The 15889-nt window shown below is 48.7% G+C and overlaps 2 protein-coding genes across 10 annotated transcripts in view; one reads left to right on the forward strand and one right to left on the reverse strand.

The window, feature by feature from the left end:
- Positions 1-4201, forward strand: part of Hdac5 (histone deacetylase 5) — a 32465-nt gene extending 28264 nt beyond the window's left edge. For all 5 annotated transcript variants that reach the window (XM_048790452.1, XM_015495610.2, XM_015495611.2 and 2 more), the window contains 9 exons: positions 87-142; positions 266-353; positions 1995-2114; positions 2371-2468; positions 2642-2760; positions 3266-3399; positions 3615-3699; positions 3831-3996; positions 4080-4201. In XM_048790452.1, coding sequence (XP_048646409.1) covers positions 87-142; positions 266-353; positions 1995-2114; positions 2371-2468; positions 2642-2760; positions 3266-3399; positions 3615-3699; positions 3831-3996; positions 4080-4119 — 906 coding nt within the window. In that variant the 3' untranslated portion in view covers positions 4120-4201. The remainder of the gene's footprint in view (positions 1-86; positions 143-265; positions 354-1994; positions 2115-2370; positions 2469-2641; positions 2761-3265; positions 3400-3614; positions 3700-3830; positions 3997-4079) is intronic.
- G6pc3 (glucose-6-phosphatase catalytic subunit 3) lies at positions 2637-11147 on the reverse strand. Of its 5 annotated transcripts, none has more exons than XM_048790486.1 (7): positions 10806-11146; positions 8229-8335; positions 7770-7860; positions 7476-7594; positions 6948-7089; positions 4980-5241; positions 2637-2766 (listed from the first exon to the last, which is right to left on the reverse strand). In XM_048790486.1, the coding sequence occupies exons 1-7, from the start codon at positions 11021-11023 to the stop codon at positions 2749-2751; spliced, it is 957 nt and encodes a 318-aa protein (XP_048646443.1). In that variant the 5' UTR covers positions 11024-11146; the 3' UTR covers positions 2637-2748. The 5 variants fall into 5 exon arrangements, with proteins under 5 accessions (XP_048646443.1, XP_015351100.1, XP_048646437.1 ...); XM_048790480.1 differs by lacking the exons at positions 2637-2766; positions 4980-5241 and adding exons at positions 6051-6718; positions 8419-8497 and having other exon boundaries at positions 10806-11019; XM_015495614.2 differs by lacking the exon at positions 2637-2766 and having other exon boundaries at positions 4345-5241; positions 10806-11147.
- Between the last annotated feature and the right edge of the window lie 4742 nt (positions 11148-15889).

Genomic DNA, 15889 nt, shown 5'->3' on the forward strand with positions numbered 1-15889 from the left:
TCGTGCTTCTTTCTGTGTCCATCCCTCTCCCATGCCACCTTGCTTTCTTGACTCTTGTTTCTGTACCTCTGCCTGCACCTCTTCAGAATGGATTTGCCATCATCCGGCCCCCAGGACACCACGCAGAGGAATCCACAGCCATGTGAGTGCCACTCCATCCCCACCCTAAGCCTCTGCCCTTGGCCCTTCCTGTCTTTTGCTCTTTAAGTGAACCTCACCTAACCTGAAGATGACCTCCCCACCCTTTTCTCCCCCGCCCCCTCAGGGGATTCTGCTTCTTCAACTCTGTAGCCATCACAACTAAACTCCTGCAGCAGAAGCTGAACGTGGGCAAGGTCCTCATCGTGGACTGGGTAGGCAGTGGGCTGGAGAGGCTGGGCAAGGTGGGCAGAGCTAGGCCAGGGGCAGCCTTCAGGAAGTCCTGTTCCCCGCAAGCATCCCACTCTGCCTCAGGGTGGCACTGGGACTCACTCCTGATGACTGATGAAACCTACATCCCTTCTGCTGGATCATCAGCCCAGTCCTCAGGTTCCAGTAGGGCTTCCTCCTCTCCTTTAGAGATCCGAGAGGACTTTTAGCCTCTGTCCACCTTGGCCTCCACCTGGCAGCCTCAAGCAGCTGAAGGATTTCCTACAGTAGACAGGTGTGCCACCACCACTGCTAGAAGCCACTTTCTCTTCCACCCTGCACAATTAGCTGTTTTTGAGGAACCCAACTAGTATTTGATACACCATGCTTCTCATAGCTACCTCTAGTAGTAAAAAGTAGGATGTCCATTTCTACAAATGAAGGCCCTGGGTGATCTACCCAAGATCACTTAGCTGAGAATGCTGCATTTCTGCCCCTGCTGCTGTGAATGCGTCTCACATCTTGCCCCAATGATAGAAAAACACACACCACTCACTCACTGCTCAGGGAGGTCATCTGGAGCACTCCTCAGCAAGGGTGAAATTTTGGAATTCCAATTTTGGCTTTAAAATTCATTTAGCTGGGCATGGTGGCCCATGTCTGTAATCCCAGTGACTTGGAAGGCTGAGCAGGAGGATTGCAAGTTTGAGGCCAGCACAGTAACTTAACAAGGCCCCTAGCAACATAGGGAGACCCTCTCTCAAAAAATAAAAGGACTGAGGATGTGGCTCAGTGATAAAGTACCCCCGGGTCAATTCCTAGCACCAAAAACAAAAACAACAACAAAAAATTTTTTATTTAAATGTTAGATTCTCAGGCATGGTGGGGCATGTCTGGAGTCTTTTTTTTTTTTTTTTTTGGTGATGCTGGGGATTGAACCCAGGGCCTTGTGATGCGAGGTAAGCACTATACCAACTGAGCTATATCCCCAGCCCACACCTGTACTCTTAGCCAGAAGTAACGGGAGACTCAGGTAGGAGGACCATCAAGTTCAAGGCCAGCCTCAACTTAGCAAGGCCCTAAGCAACTTAAGAGAGACCCTGTCTCAAAATAAAAAATAAAAGGGCTGGGGAAGTAGCTCAGTGGTGTCCCTGCATTTAATCCTCAGGGGAAAAGGCTGGATCCTTCCTCAAAATTGATCTACTTATTTTATTTTTTAACTTTTTAAGTACTTGTTAGTTGTTGATAGACCTTTATTTTATTTATTTATATGTGGTTCTGAGAATCGAACCCAGTGCCTCACACATGCTAGGCAAGTGCTCTTGCACTGAGCTACAATCCCAGCCATGATCTGCTAATTTTAGTTCCTTACCATCCCTAATATTTCTCTAAAACTATTCAGTAGAATGGGTTCTGCAGGGAGTTAAACCACATTTGACCCATGGCTTTGTATAGCCCCTAAGTGGTACATAATTCAGTTGTGCAGACTCCAGTTAGAGAAGTAGGGTAGGCAGTCCTGTTGTAAACGGAGTGCAGATGCCCTGGAGCCATGGGTAAGCTCACCCCCAGAGCTCACCGGAGTGAATTTTTGACCTTAGGGTCAGAGCTTGGGCCATTTTCCTGATGTCTTCACCTCTCCCTACCAGGACATTCACCACGGCAATGGCACCCAGCAAGCATTCTACAGTGATCCCTCTGTGCTCTACATCTCCCTGCATCGCTATGACAATGGGAACTTCTTTCCAGGCTCTGGGGCTCCTGAAGAGGTACAGTTCCTGGGCCTACATGCAGGCCCCTCCGGGAGGTGGCAGGATGGGCCCTGGCAGGAAGCCACTGAAGTCCATGGTGGTGCTGGTCCCTGGGGCATCTCAGGGGCTCCTAGTGGGAGGACCTCACAGGTCTGACTGCCTCTCAGGCACCGCAGAGGTCAGTGGAGTGATGCCTTGGAGGCAGAGGTGAGGGTGGGTCAATGTCAGAGATCCCCAAGCAGTGAGAATAACCCCTTCCCAATCCTGGTGCTAGGTCGGTGGAGGGCCAGGCGTGGGGTACAATGTGAATGTGGCATGGACAGGAGGTGTGGATCCCCCCATTGGAGATGTGGAGTACCTGACAGCCTTCAGGTGGGTTTGAGAAGGGCCAAGGGAGAGATGGTAGCCCCTGGGTCTGGTGGTGGGAGGGGCAGCAGGTGCTCAGTTCAATGTGGGTGGAGGAGTGTGGTCTCCTAAAAGAGAACAGAGGGGGCGAGGCCTGGCCTGGCCATCTGCTGGGGTCAGCTTGGGCCATCCCTTTGCAGGACAGTGGTGATGCCCATTGCCCATGAGTTCTCACCTGATGTGGTCCTAGTCTCCGCTGGGTTTGATGCTGTTGAAGGACATCTGTCTCCACTTGGTGGCTATTCTGTTACCGCCAGATGTAAGCCTGTTGGGAGTTTGAGGGAGGGTGTGGAACAGTGAAGAAGGAGTCAAGCAGGGACATGGGGCGAGGAACAGACTGATATTCCAGAGGAAGGGAAGGGCAGGGGGTAGGTAGGTCTAAGGCTTGGAATCATCTTGCTAGCTCCTTTCACCCTCCTTCTGCCAACCCTGGCCTGAGTGGGGGCAGCAGGAAGAAGTGGGATAGCAGGGGATATATATCTTCTGCTGGAGCCATGGGGTTGGAGCTTTCCAACCAATCCCTGGCCTTTCAGTGATGCGCCCTATACCATAGCATGTAACTGATTTTCTCATCCTGTCTTATGTTTTGTCTCTGGATTACTTATTCCACTATCATTGATTATTATTATGGATATATGTGGGTTTATATTTTCCATCTCATTTAGTGCTATTTGTCCTCTTCTTGTTTCTTTTTCTTTCCCTTCTTCCTGTCTCTTGAATTGATATTTTTTACCATTTCATCCTCTTTCTTTCACCCACCAAAGGTTTTGGCCACTTGACCAGGCAGCTGATGACGCTGGCAGGGGGCCGGGTGGTGCTGGCCCTGGAGGGAGGCCACGACTTGACCGCCATCTGTGATGCCTCTGAGGCCTGTGTCTCAGCTCTGCTTAGCGTGGAGGTGAGGGGGTCACAAGAGGGAACAATAGGCCAGGGGTGAGCGATCAGCAAAAATGTCTACCTCCCTGGGTTGAGTAGCACTCACAGGCTGCTAGCTGGCTGGGAAAGCTTTCTGAGTATGCCTGCCCCATCATGAGGGATGGCTGGGGCTGAAAGAGGACATTTAGAGGGGCAGGTGACATCACCCCACTCTAAGCTTTTTTCTTTCTCTTATAGCTACAGCCTTTGGATGAGGCAGTCTTACAGCAAAAGCCCAACATCAATGCAGTAACCACACTAGAGAAAGTCATCGAGATCCAGAGTGCGTGGGGACAGGTGGAGGGGCGCAGACCTCAGCCTGATTGGGGGCAGGGTTTGTGGGAGTGCCAGGGTTGGGGTGTACCTATGGGTTTGTGTGCCCTCCCTGACCCCCTGGCCATCCCTCTTCCACAGGCAAACACTGGAGCTGTGTGCAGAGGTTTGCCACTGGTCTGGGCCGTTCCTTGCGGGAGGCCCAGGCTGGTGAGACGGAGGAGGCCGAGACTGTGAGCGCCATGGCCTTGCTGTCGGTGGGGGCTGAGCAGGCCCAGGCTGCTGCCGCCCGGGAGCACAGCCCCAGGTAGGCTCCCTGCCTTCCACCTTCCTGTCCTGGCTTGAGGTGCTGTCCTTCACTCAATGCCTTCCCTGTGCTTGTCCCCACAGGCCGGCAGAGGAACCCATGGAGCAGGAGCCTGCCCTGTGACACCCCGGCCCCCATCCCTCTGGGCTTCATCATTGTGATTTTGTTTATTTTTTCTATTAAAAACAAAAAGTCACACATTCAACAACGTGTGCTGTGTGGGTCTCTCAGCCTTGCCCTTCCTGTTCCTCTCAGCTGTCCAGCACTCCTGTAGCCTACACCTCAGCTCTGAAAGTGTATTCCCTCTGTAGGGTTGGGGTGCGCTGCCCAGCCAGCTCCCCATGTTGTACCCCACACCCACATCCTTTCATTGTCCTTTTCCCCATTGGAGCCTGGGCTAGCTCAAGGTGGGCACAGGAGCCCAGATGATACCCTTCAGTTCTGGGGCTCCCAAGTGAGGTGGGAACAGTAAGTTGGTGCCTTGGCTTTGGCTGACTTGGGGGGAATGCCTTAACTTTACCCCCCTTCCCTGATACTGGAGAGGGCACACCAGTAAGATGCAGAGTGGAGTGCAGGAGAGGTGAGCTGTCATGCTGCATTTCTCTACTTCTCCTCTGTCACCCCCATCATCTCTGCAGACCCCTCTGCTTGGCCTCAGCATCCACAGCAGGCTTGAGCCACAATGGGCAGGGCTGTCCTGCCTTGTACTTCTCAGGGCCCGTTTCCCCTCTCAGGGGTCCAGAGGGCAAAAGGGATGGGGGATGAACACCTGGGTTCTGAGGGGTTAGAAGGAGTCCCAGAACCAGAACTAGGCTTGCTCTCCAACTTACTCTTTTGGGGTTTTTGCCATCTGCTAGCACAGCCTGCGGAGGGGGAGGAGGTGGTTCCTACAGGGGCCTTGTAGGCTGGTGAGAGGCCCTTTGCTCTTTAGTAGGTTTCCCCCAGCCATCCAGCAAGATGTAAGTAGAAAGGTCAGGGCTTACCTTCCTCCTGGGGCCTTTTGCTTTGAAGCCTAGGGTTGGTAACTGGATATTTCTAGAAGTGGCAGGACCATAACCCAGGAATCTGAGTTTGCCCTCAGCAGGAGCTTCTCTTCCTCCCTGAGCACCCTCAGTTGGCCACTGTCTCAAGGGAGCTGAGACCAGGAGGGTGCTGGGCACTCCCCTTCCTCTTTTCCAGGGTCCTCTGGAGCCCCCTGTTTCAAGGGGTTGGGGGCCCATAGGCTTCCAGGGAATGCTGTCCAGCCTGTAGGAAACCAAAGATGGGAAGTGGCTCCTAGGGGATTAACTCTCCTCTCTCCTTCCTGATGCCACACATACTCTACTTTCATCTCCAGGGCCCTACCAATCTGTTTACATACTTATTATCCTAATGCTCCCCCTCCCCAACAGGGTTGAGGGCCAGAGTTCTACCCCAATTGGTTCGTTGTGTGCTGCTTGTTCTAGATCCTCCTGGGGATGGGGAAGGGGCTAGGCCCATTGTACCAGGCCTCCCCACAATGAGCTCCAGGCTCCGGCCCCTGACCCTCCCTCTCCCTGTGGCTAGTGAGGTTCTCCTGTAAACCCACTCCTTGCTTTGTCTTCCCAGATATGGATTTCAGTTAAGAATTTTGTAACCTGTTACACTGTGTGTTCTTGTGTAAATAAACTTTTTGTTTCTGGCAGTGCTTTCTGGGGCCAGTGTCTCTGTGTCTGGATTCTCAAAGGGAACAGAGGTTCTTATTCCCCTTCCTAGCCAAAAAAACTGCCTTTTCTCCAGCCCTGGACCAGAAGCCAATTTGGAAAATGGGAGGCTGGGGCAGAAGATCTCTGTCCTGGTAGATGAAAGACAAGGTTTCACTGTATGTAACCAATGCATCTTATGGAACCTCTCTTGTGGCCTAAGTGGTGATGTGTGTTGTATTGGGGTTTGGGGACAGGACTGAGAGCTCTCAGCTGAGTTTCCAGTATCCCCTTTCCTTTGAGTTCCTAACTCTAGAAATAGCCTGGCAAGGGTTCTGCTCCTATACCTACAGGCAGGGTTGGTGGTATGTTCACGGGCAAGAAAGGAATCCAGAAGTTTCAAGGGCTTTATTGGGGCACCCCCTGAGCCTCCCCTCACAGTGTTGCAGGAACCCACAGGTCTTACTGTTGCCTTTGCTCTTTGTGGACTTGGGGGGAAAGGCAGGAGGAGGCTCAGCCCCTCTGGGAGACTGAAGGCCCTTCTTTGGGGCTAAGACCAGGTGGAGGGAAAAAAAGGAAATTCAGGGTAAACAGGGCTTGCTTGGGGGCTGTCAGGGATGGAACTGCCTCCTGGAGTGTGGAGGTCATGGAGTGTTGGCTTTGGAGGAGGGGAAGTGGCAGAAGGAGGCTCAAGAAGTTAAGAAGAGTGGATGGGTGGTATTTCCTGGGCACTGAACATATGTACAACCCAGGGCACGAGGGCAAGGACCAGACATGGCCAGAGGGTGTACTTAAGGAAGTTGAAGATGTAGAAGAGGCTGATCTGAGGTGGGTGGCCCAGCCAGTCTAGGAGACCCAGAAGCACCATGGCCAGCACAAGGCAGGCTACCTTCTGGCCATTTCCCAGTTGTGCCCGTCGTATCTGAGCATAGCAGGGAGAGTGCAGGGCAATGCCCAGCCCCAGGGCAGCCCCTGAGTCACGACTCAGGGAAGCAAAGGGCCGGCTGTCCAAGTGTACCCACTCAGGTCGCTCACACCACTTGGAGGCTAGGTTGATGGACCTGTGGGAAAAAAGAGTCCTTGCCAGGAAAGACTAGAACCCAGAGGGCCACTGGCTTTTGGTCATCTACTCTTGGCCCACTCACATGTTCTGCTGTGACCCCAGGAGAGTCTATGTTTGGGAACAGGTTATATGTCTTTTTTAACTCCAGTGAACCAGAGACCCAACACACTGGGTACAGGTGAGGTGGGTCAGGCCCCAGCCAGCCCAAGCTCCAAAGCAGAACTTACCAAGAAAGATCTAGGCCCAGTGAAAAGAGAGTCCAGTAGATGAGACTAGCACCCAGCATGAGGGCCAGTGCAGTCAACCCATAGAAACTTAATTCCCGCTCCATAGGGACCCGCGGAGTCATCAGCCAGCCCAGGACAGCACCTAGGAGAGTGGGATGACAGCAGCTTCAAGAAGTTTGGGGAGGAGCTGGGGTTGTGGCTCAGTGGTAGAGCACATGCCTAGTACATGTAAGGCCCTGGGTTCAATCCTCAGCACCACATAAAAAAAAATAAGTAAAATAAAAGTGTTGTGTCCAACTACAACTAAAAAATAAATTAAAAAAAAAAAAAAAAAAAAAAAAAAAAAAGAAGTTTGGGGAAATTATCCCCACCCCCACCCCCTGAACTGCAGTGCAGCTTGGTGGAAGGACAGACTAAGACCACTTGGGGTTGACTCTATAGAAACTGGGAATGATGGGAAGATCTTAGACTGGTCATCCCACTGCCAAAGGCACCCTCTTGGCCCACCCTATGGCCCCTATTGCTCACCAGTTATTAGGCCAGCCAACACTTGGTGAGGGAAATGTGCTAAGAGGAAGATCCGGGACAGGCCAACTGCCAATAGGAAGGTGCAATAAGCCAGGCTAGGAATCACCCTTACCCAGCGGCTAGAGAGAAGAGAGACAAATGGCTTAAGAGGTGTCTAGTCACAGCTTGGCTTCCCTCAGCATGCATACACTTCATAGTTTGACCAAATACCCCAGAGTCCCCATGCTGCTGGGTCTTTTGGGTCTAGGATGCCATCACCCCTGTTCCCACTAGTGGGTGATGCCAAAGGTATACCTGCGGGTCCGAGCAGCTACTTGAGAAGAGACGGCTGTCATTATTGGCCAGAAAGCTGCTCCTGTGACCATGCAGTGTCCAGAAGGGCTGCCTGTCAGCGAATACAGAAGTGTATGGTGAGAGAATAAAGGAGAACTTTGGTGATACCTAGACACAGCTGCCTCCCCCTGGCTGAAAAGCAGCTTTCCCTAGCACTGCTCCACTGCTCCCTCTGGCCTGAAGCATTTTTTACCTGCACCTGAGGCCATTGCTTCAGGCTTCTGCCCTGTCACTTGGTTCTACCCTGCACATGGCAGGGTGCCCTCCTCCTATAACTCCACTTGGTCTTCCTGGTGTTGCTTTGTTTTCTGGCCTAGTAAGTGAGAGGCTAGGCCTCTAGTTGGGCCACCCTGGCTGAAGACTACTCTGAAATGCTCACCCGAACCCTAACCACACCTAGAAAGGGAAGAAGTTTCCCACCTGGACCAGTTTCACAAGAAGAGGGGAACTGGTGAACCCGGGCAGGAGTCTGGCTGTAGTACCCAGACTCATGGACCCACCAAAAGGGCCTGTCTCCAAACAGAAACCTATAAGAGAAAAGATGCAAGATGACTAAAACGAGCACATGCTGCCAGGGGGAAGGAAGTGGGCAGAAAGACTGTAGAAATACCTGAAGACTCTGGAGGGTCTGAGGAATGGAGTCAGAAAGGGACTCTGATTCTGGCTATTATCTTGCCATGGTTTTCTACCTTGGAACATGAAAAGCATACCATTTTTAAAAAGTGACATGGAGCCAGAGGAGGTGATACACGCCTGTAATCCCAGATACTCGAGAGGCTGAGGCAGGAGGATCACAAATTTAAGGCCAGTCTTGACAATTTAGCTAAGCTATCTCAAAATAGAAAATTACTGCAAAAAAAAAAAATGATATGGAGGCAAGAGATTGCGGTAAGTGTGTGAATGCTCCGAGATATTCAGATGTCCCACTTTTTTGGGGGGTGGTACCAGGAATTGAACTCAGGGACACTCAACCACGGAGCCACATCCCCAGCCTTATTTTATATTTTATTTGAAGACAGGGTCTCATTGAGTTGCTTAGCACCGCGTGGTTGCTAAGGCTGACTTTGAACTCACGATCCTCCCGCCTTAGCTTCCTGAGCCACTGGGATTACAGGTGTGGCCCACCACGCCTGCAGATGTCCCCCCTCTTAACCCTCCCACTACAGAGCCAGCTCTTTTCTTCTCACCCTGAGTCCAGGACTTGGTCTTTCCCCTTCCTCCCTGTCTCCTGCTACCCGCTCTCCATGTCCCTGATTTCAGCCTCAATTACCTACACTGTAATTATTTAGGTGAACTTCCATGTCTGAAAATGGGAGTAAGGAATATAGAAAGATGCCTGAGAAAGATTAAGGACAAAACTTCAAATTCCCAGGCTGGGTTTGTGGCTCAGTGGTAGAGTGCTTGCCTAACACATGTGAGGCACTGGGTTCGATCCTCAGCACCACATAAAAAATAATAAAGATATCTTGTCCATCTACAACTAAAAATATATGTATATATTTCAAACTCCCCTGAGCTAGCAGGTGCTCAGCTGGGCTCTGGTGAACCACACATAGAAGCTGCTGTGGCCAGAAAGAGAAGGAAAGCAGAAGGTATGCTGGCAGGAAGCAGAGAGCTGAGGAGTAAGGTTCAGAAGGGACTTGACTCTCCAGAAAACTGGGCCTCATACACGCCAAGAGCTCAGTACACACTTAAAAATGAATAGGGGCTTTGTCATTTGGGGGCATTTAAAGAGTGTGTCTATCAAAGCTGAGCATGGTGACACATACCTGCAATCCCAGCTACTTGAAACAAGTTCAAGGCCAACCATGGCAACTTTGCAAGACCTAGTCTCAAAATAAAATAGAAAGTTCTGAGGATGTAACTTAATGGTAAAGCACTTGCCCCCCAAGTGCCTTGCCACAGTGCCCTGGGTCTAATCCCCAGTACTAAGGGGGAAGGAGGGTGGGGGAGTGTCCACCATTTGACTCTAGGAGGAACAGAAATAGGGAGGGAAACTTTTACAGACTCTGAGGGAGGAGACAGCTCAGTGCAAAGAGCAATTAAACAAGGAGGAAATGATTCTGCAACTGCTTTTCTGTCTACAGTGGGATGAAACTCTGTGGAGAAGAGTGGAAAGGAAGGTTATTCCAAATTTGTTTTGCAGCAAGTCATTCCATCCCATTCAAGTGTCTCCTATGAATCTCCCTTTCTTCCCCCAGGCTGGGGACTTGGCAACAGAGGCTGAGGTGAAGGAAGGTGAGGCTGCATGTCTACAGGCTCCCTTATACACCCAAAACAGAGAAAACAGGTGGCACAAAGTGATAAACCCCAAGGGCTGCAGGGCCTCCACCCACTTGCCTGGGATTCCTGGCTTCTAATTCTGTGTGTAGAGCTTACTAATGAATGAAGGGTAAAGAAAAGAAAGTTTTCCCTGGAAGGCAGTGCTTTCTTTCACCCAGTGCTTCTCAAACTTCACTGTGCATTGGAATCACTTGGGGACTTGGCTCAAATGCAGGAAGTATGACCTGGAGCATGAGATTCTGCCTGCATTTCTAGTAAACTTTCTAGGGCTGCCTATGCTATTGGGCATGGACCAAGGACAGCAACTTAATTTGCAAGGCATCTAGTGTGATGCCTGTCACAAAGTATGCTTTTTAACAATTATGTCAGGAGAATGAATAGGTGAATGAAAAAGTGAATTGAGAAGTCTCTTACTTAAAGCTGTTGATACTTGTTAAAATGCAGATTTCCAACCCCTCCTTTGGAGTTTCTAAATCAGAAGGGCTGAGGTGGGGATAGGATATTTGTGGTTTAAACGCGCCCCCTACGTGATTTCTCTAATCAGGCCAGTTTGAGGAACGCTGTCTAATGGGTAGAATGTGTGGAGTCTGAGGTCTGGGTCCAAGATGCACAAAGATGCTCAAAAGGGTGGAATGGCCTTTGAGACACCTGCTGAGAGAGACCCGGGCCCTCGAGGGTGGGGGACCAGGATGCCCGAGGGCTTCGCAGTCTCACCACTTGAAGACGAGGTTGAGCCACTCGGTGATGAGGCTGATCCAGAGCACCGCGATGCCCACACGGCGAGAAGCATAGTAGGCCACGGGGAAGTAGAACAGAAAAAGGATCTTGGGATCGCCCAGAAAGGTGACCCAGAGCCACACGTTCTCCAGCCAGGGCAGCTGGTTCTGCAGCGCCTCAGCCATCACGATGCCCGCGCCCATCGCGGACTCCATGGCGATCCCGGGCCCGGCTGGGCCGGGATTCGCTCTAAGGAGGAAGCCGAGGAGTCTTGGCGACAGTGAAATGGCTACCGGCTGCTCTCCAAAGCCCACCCTTCCGAGCTCAGGCCCCGCCCTTCCAAACAGAGGTCGGAGGTAAGCCCCGCCCCTGCCCCGCCTCCGGCTGTCCCAGGCGCGCGCGAGTCCGGCCTCTTGCCGGTAGTGTCTTCTCGGTCGCTGTTCCCAGGTCTTCTTTCCTAGTGGGCAGCAGAGGGGACAAACCTTTGCGAAGGCGTTTTCTTAGGGCCCCACGTGGCTACTGTTGCTGGCACGTGGACAAGCTGCGGAGTGAAGAAACTGGCTGCTGTTCCGGGTCAGGAGACGATCAACCCGCGAGCCCGCGGCGAGCCAAGGGTCCTTGTTCTGCTGCTGCGAAGGTGGATGTGTAATCTCCAGGGCCATGGTTCCTTCTAGATAGGACCTCTTTTCTCCAATACCACTCTTCGCCCCGAAATCTGAGCTCTTTGGGAGAGAAGGCTATGGACATGGCCTGAAGCCAAAGCAGGACCTTAAATTTTCACACACCCCTAATTCGTCCACACCTTCAAGACTCTCCCTCCCTAATTCATCTGCTATTGATTTGGAGGCTGATAGATAGGCCTCTCGATTTTCAGTCTTCTTCCTTAGAGAAACAAAGTCTCAATTACACTTCCTCACAATTCTAATTGCCTTGACCCCCACCCCACCCCGCCCCTTCCATCCTCCAGCCATCCAAAACTCTGCTGGGCAGATAAACCAAAAGATAGTGATGTTGATATGGAAAGAGAAAGAGCACCCACCACCACAAAATTGGCCGAGTATGGTGGTGCACCCTTGTAATATCAGCTATTTGGGAGGTTGAGGCAGGAAGATGTAAATTTGAGGCCAGCCTTGACAATTTAGCGAGACCCTGTCTCAGAAAAGGGCTGGGGTTGCAGCTCAGAGGTAGAGAGCTGGTGCCGNTTTTTTTTTTTTTTTGAGACAGAAGCTCACTACATGGCACAGGCTGGTCTCAAACTCCCCTCTCCTGCCTCACCTCCTTGAGTAGCTGGGATTAACAGGCATGTGCTGTCAGGCTTAGCTTTTCTGTTTGTATGTGTGGTGCTGGGGATTGAACCTAGGGCCTCTTCCATGCGAGGCAAGCAATCACTCACCACTAAGCATCCCCACTTGCCACTTTATACTCTTTATCTCCAAGGTTTCTCTTAGAGGCCCTAGTGCATGCAAATCTTCCTAGCTAAAATATGATCACCCTATGTTGCCGCTAAGCCCTAAGGTATCAGCTTAGATTTTTCACTACCTCTAAAAGGCTTTTCCTAGAGATGCCTGTAAATCATATATGAAATTCTGCTGGGTGTGGTGGCACATGCCTGAAATCCCAATAGTTTGGGAAATCTCAAGTTCAAAGCCAGCCTCAGCAATTCAGTGAGGCCCTAAGCAACTTAGCAAAACCCTGTCTCTAAATAACAAAATACACACGCACACACACACAAAAAGGCTGGGGATATGGTTCACTGCCCCTGGGTTCAATCCCCGGTAACACGAGTGCGCGCACACACACACACACACACACAAAATCCTGTATATTAACATCTCCCTCCTCACCTGTGGTTTTTCTTTCTATGATAATAGTTACCTGCAGTCAGCCTATATGTGAAAATATTAAGTGGTAAATTCCAGAAATAATTGATAAGTTTTAAATTGCATATAATTCTGAGTAGCATCATAGAATATCCTGTTTTTCTGGTCCAGTCAGCCTGGGATGTGACTATTCCTTTTGTGTTTTTCTGGTCCAGTCAGCCTGGGATGTGACTATTCCTTTTGTCTAGTGTATCCATGCTGTATATACTGCCTCCCCTTATTTATTTAATAGATGTCTAGGTTATCAGATCCACTATTATTTCTCAGTGCTTGTGTTTAAGTATATCTTATTTTACCTAATAATGGCCCCAAAGTATGAGAGTAGTGATCCTGGCAAACCTGGTATAGCAATAGATGTCTAAAATCCCAGTCATTCAGAAGGGTGAGGCATGAGGATGACAAGTTTGAAGTCAGCCTGGGCAACACAGTGAGACCCTGTTTCAAAATAAAATAAAAAGGGCTGTGGATGCAGTTCAGTGATACAGCTGGGTTTTAATCCCCAGAACTGCAAAAAACAAACAAACAAAAAACCCTCAAAAAATAAAAAGTAAAATAAAAAACAACACCACTGTGGCACAAGCCTATAATCCCAACAACTTGGGAGGCTGAGGAAGGCGAATCACAAGTTCAAAGCCAGCCTCAGAAACTTAGTGAGGCCCTAAGCAATTATTAAGACCCTGTTTCAAAATAAAAAATAAGAAGGGCAGGGGACATGGCTCAGAGGGTAAATGCCCCCAGGTTCAATCCTGAGTACCAAAAAAACAAAAATAAAAGAAAGAATACTGGTACTGGCAAGTCAGATATGCCAAAAGGAAGCCATAAAGTCTTTCCTTTAAATGAAAAGGTAAAAGTATAAGATATTTGAGAGAGACACCACATTCATATAACTTTTATTATAGTATATTGTCATAATTGTTTTTTTTGGGGGGGAGGTATTGAACTCAGGGGCACTCAAACACTGAGCCACATCCCCAGCCCTATATTGTATTTTATTTAGAGACAGGGTCTCACTGAGCTGCTTACTGCCTCACTTTTACTACAGCTGGCTTTGAACCATCGATCCTTCTGCCTCAGCCTCCCGAGCCTCTGGGATTACTGGCATGCACCACCACAACTGGACTATAATATATTATTATAATTGTTTTATTTTTATTAGTTATTACTATTATTATTTAGTACTGGGAATTGGACTCATGATTGCTTTACTACTGAACAACATCCCCAGTCCTTTTTGTTTTTTTTATTTGGAGACATATAAGTTGCTAAGTTGCTTAGGACCTTGCAAAATTGCTGAGGTTGGCCTCCAACTTGTGATCATCCTGCTTCAGCATCCTGAGTTGAAGATATTACAGGCATGTGCCATTGGCCCAGAACATTATTAATCTATTATTGTGCCTAATTTATAAATTTAACTTATCACAGGTATATGTATATAAAGGAAGAAACAGTATATATAGGGTTTGATACTCTCCAGGGTTTCAGGAATCATGAGGGGAGACTATTGTAATAACAATGTTATAAAAAAGTGGATTGGTGTTGCAAAATGACTTGTTATAGGGATCAGAACAAGGATGAGACATAAAATTTCTCTGAAAATAAACAAGTATGAGGAGCAGATTCTTTTTTTTTTTTTTTAATGTTAGGGATTGAATCCACAGATGCTCTGTGGATTCAAAAAGATGCTCTGTAACTGAGCTATATCCCTGGCCCTGTTTATTTTATTTTTTAAAAAATATTTTTTAGTTATTGATGGACCTTTATTTTATTCATTTATTTATATGTGGTGCTGAGAATCAAACCCAGTGCTTCACACATGCTAGGCAAGTGCTCTACCTCTGAGCCACAACCCCAGCCCCTGGCCCTGTTTATTTTTTGAGATGGGAGGTCTCCCTAAGTTGCAGCAGCTGGCCTCAAACTTGCAATCCTCCTGCCCTAGCCTCTTGAGTAGGTAGGTATAGGCATGTGCCACCACACCCAGCTAGAATTTTTATTACTAGTATAATGATTGTCCAATATTCCTAGCACCAGGAAGTTTTTGCCTCTTACAGAGCAAGGAAACACTTATGAACTTTGTTCAGGTTCTGTAATGCCAATGCTGGCCTTTTGCCTCTCTCTGGACTAGAGAAAGGTCAACTGTTTCTCATACATGAGGTTCCAATATTTCTGTATTATGGGATGGGTGGGTTAGGGATGGCAATTGATGGTGATGGGTTTAAGTATGCACCCGCATATTACCTTACATAAGGTTAATAAACATAATTATTTTGTATATTAGGTGTCACTAGTACCACTCCTTGTTTCTTCTTTTTGCCTGGCTTTCTGAGGGAGAGGGCAAAGAGGGAGATGAGGAAGCGTCTTGGGCTCCAAGGCTCAGATGGGTGAGCATGGGGGAAATATTATTTATTTGTAGTATTAGGGATTGAACCCAGGCCCTACCACATTCTAGGTTACATCTCCAACCCTCCCTCCCCCCACCTTTTTTTTTTTTTTTAAGAGACAGGGTCTAAGTTACACAGGATGGTTTTGAACTTGGCAATCCTCCTGCCTTAATCTAAGGGTAGCTACTACACATGGCTAGGAACTAGTATTATTAAGGTCCTACTACATGTCTTGGAAACAGGCAGAACTTGTGCAACTTTTATAGTTTAAGAGTTTCTTCAAATGTAAAATGAGGATGTTGATTCCTAACTTTAAGCGTTGTTAGATGCTTAATAAGTAATACTTATATATCAATGAATAAAATAATCAGGTTTAGTAATTTGCTCAAGGTCACATAATTTGATAAATGGCAGATTTGAGATTGACTCCAGTTTAACTCTATAGCCAATGATCTGTTCATAACCTTTTTGTAATTAGTTAAAATCATCTTGAGCGAGTCTCCTTAAGTCCTCAGGGCCTTTGATTCCTCATATGTAAAAATGGGATAATATATATTATAGAGTCCATTCATTACACTCTTGTGTGCAAGGTGTGCAAGCAAATGGGCTGGAGCTCTTTCCTTTCTCTATTCCACTGAGGTAATTTGTTCTTAACTTCTAAAATGGTCCTTACATACACTTAAAGCATGCGGGAGAAGCTGCATAAATATGATTACTGTACTCGGATTTTCTTTTATTTTCTCTTCTTTGCTCTTCCACCTAGGCTCCCGCCCCACCCAGCACAAGACCACGCCCCGGCGTTCGACGTCATCACGTCTCGTAC

This window comes from Marmota marmota, unplaced genomic scaffold, assembly GCF_001458135.2.
Source record: "Marmota marmota marmota unplaced genomic scaffold, marMar, whole genome shotgun sequence".
In the NCBI taxonomy this organism is placed as follows: Eukaryota; Metazoa; Chordata; class Mammalia; order Rodentia; family Sciuridae; genus Marmota; species Marmota marmota.

Excerpts from the sequence above, each read along its gene's own strand:
- G6pc3 (XM_015495613.2), bottom strand. The coding sequence starts at position 11,023 with ATGGAGTCCGCGATGGGCGCGGGCATCGTGATGGCTGAGGCGCTGCAG. Across the intron at positions 8,336-10,805 it reads CTCAACCTCGTCTTCAAGTG|GTTTCTGTTTGGAGACAGGC; the intron begins GTGAGACTGCGA and ends TTTCTCTTATAG. Across the intron at positions 7,861-8,228 it reads TTCTTGTGAAACTGGTCCAG|GCAGCCCTTCTGGACACTGC; the intron begins GTGGGAAACTTC and ends ATTCGCTGACAG.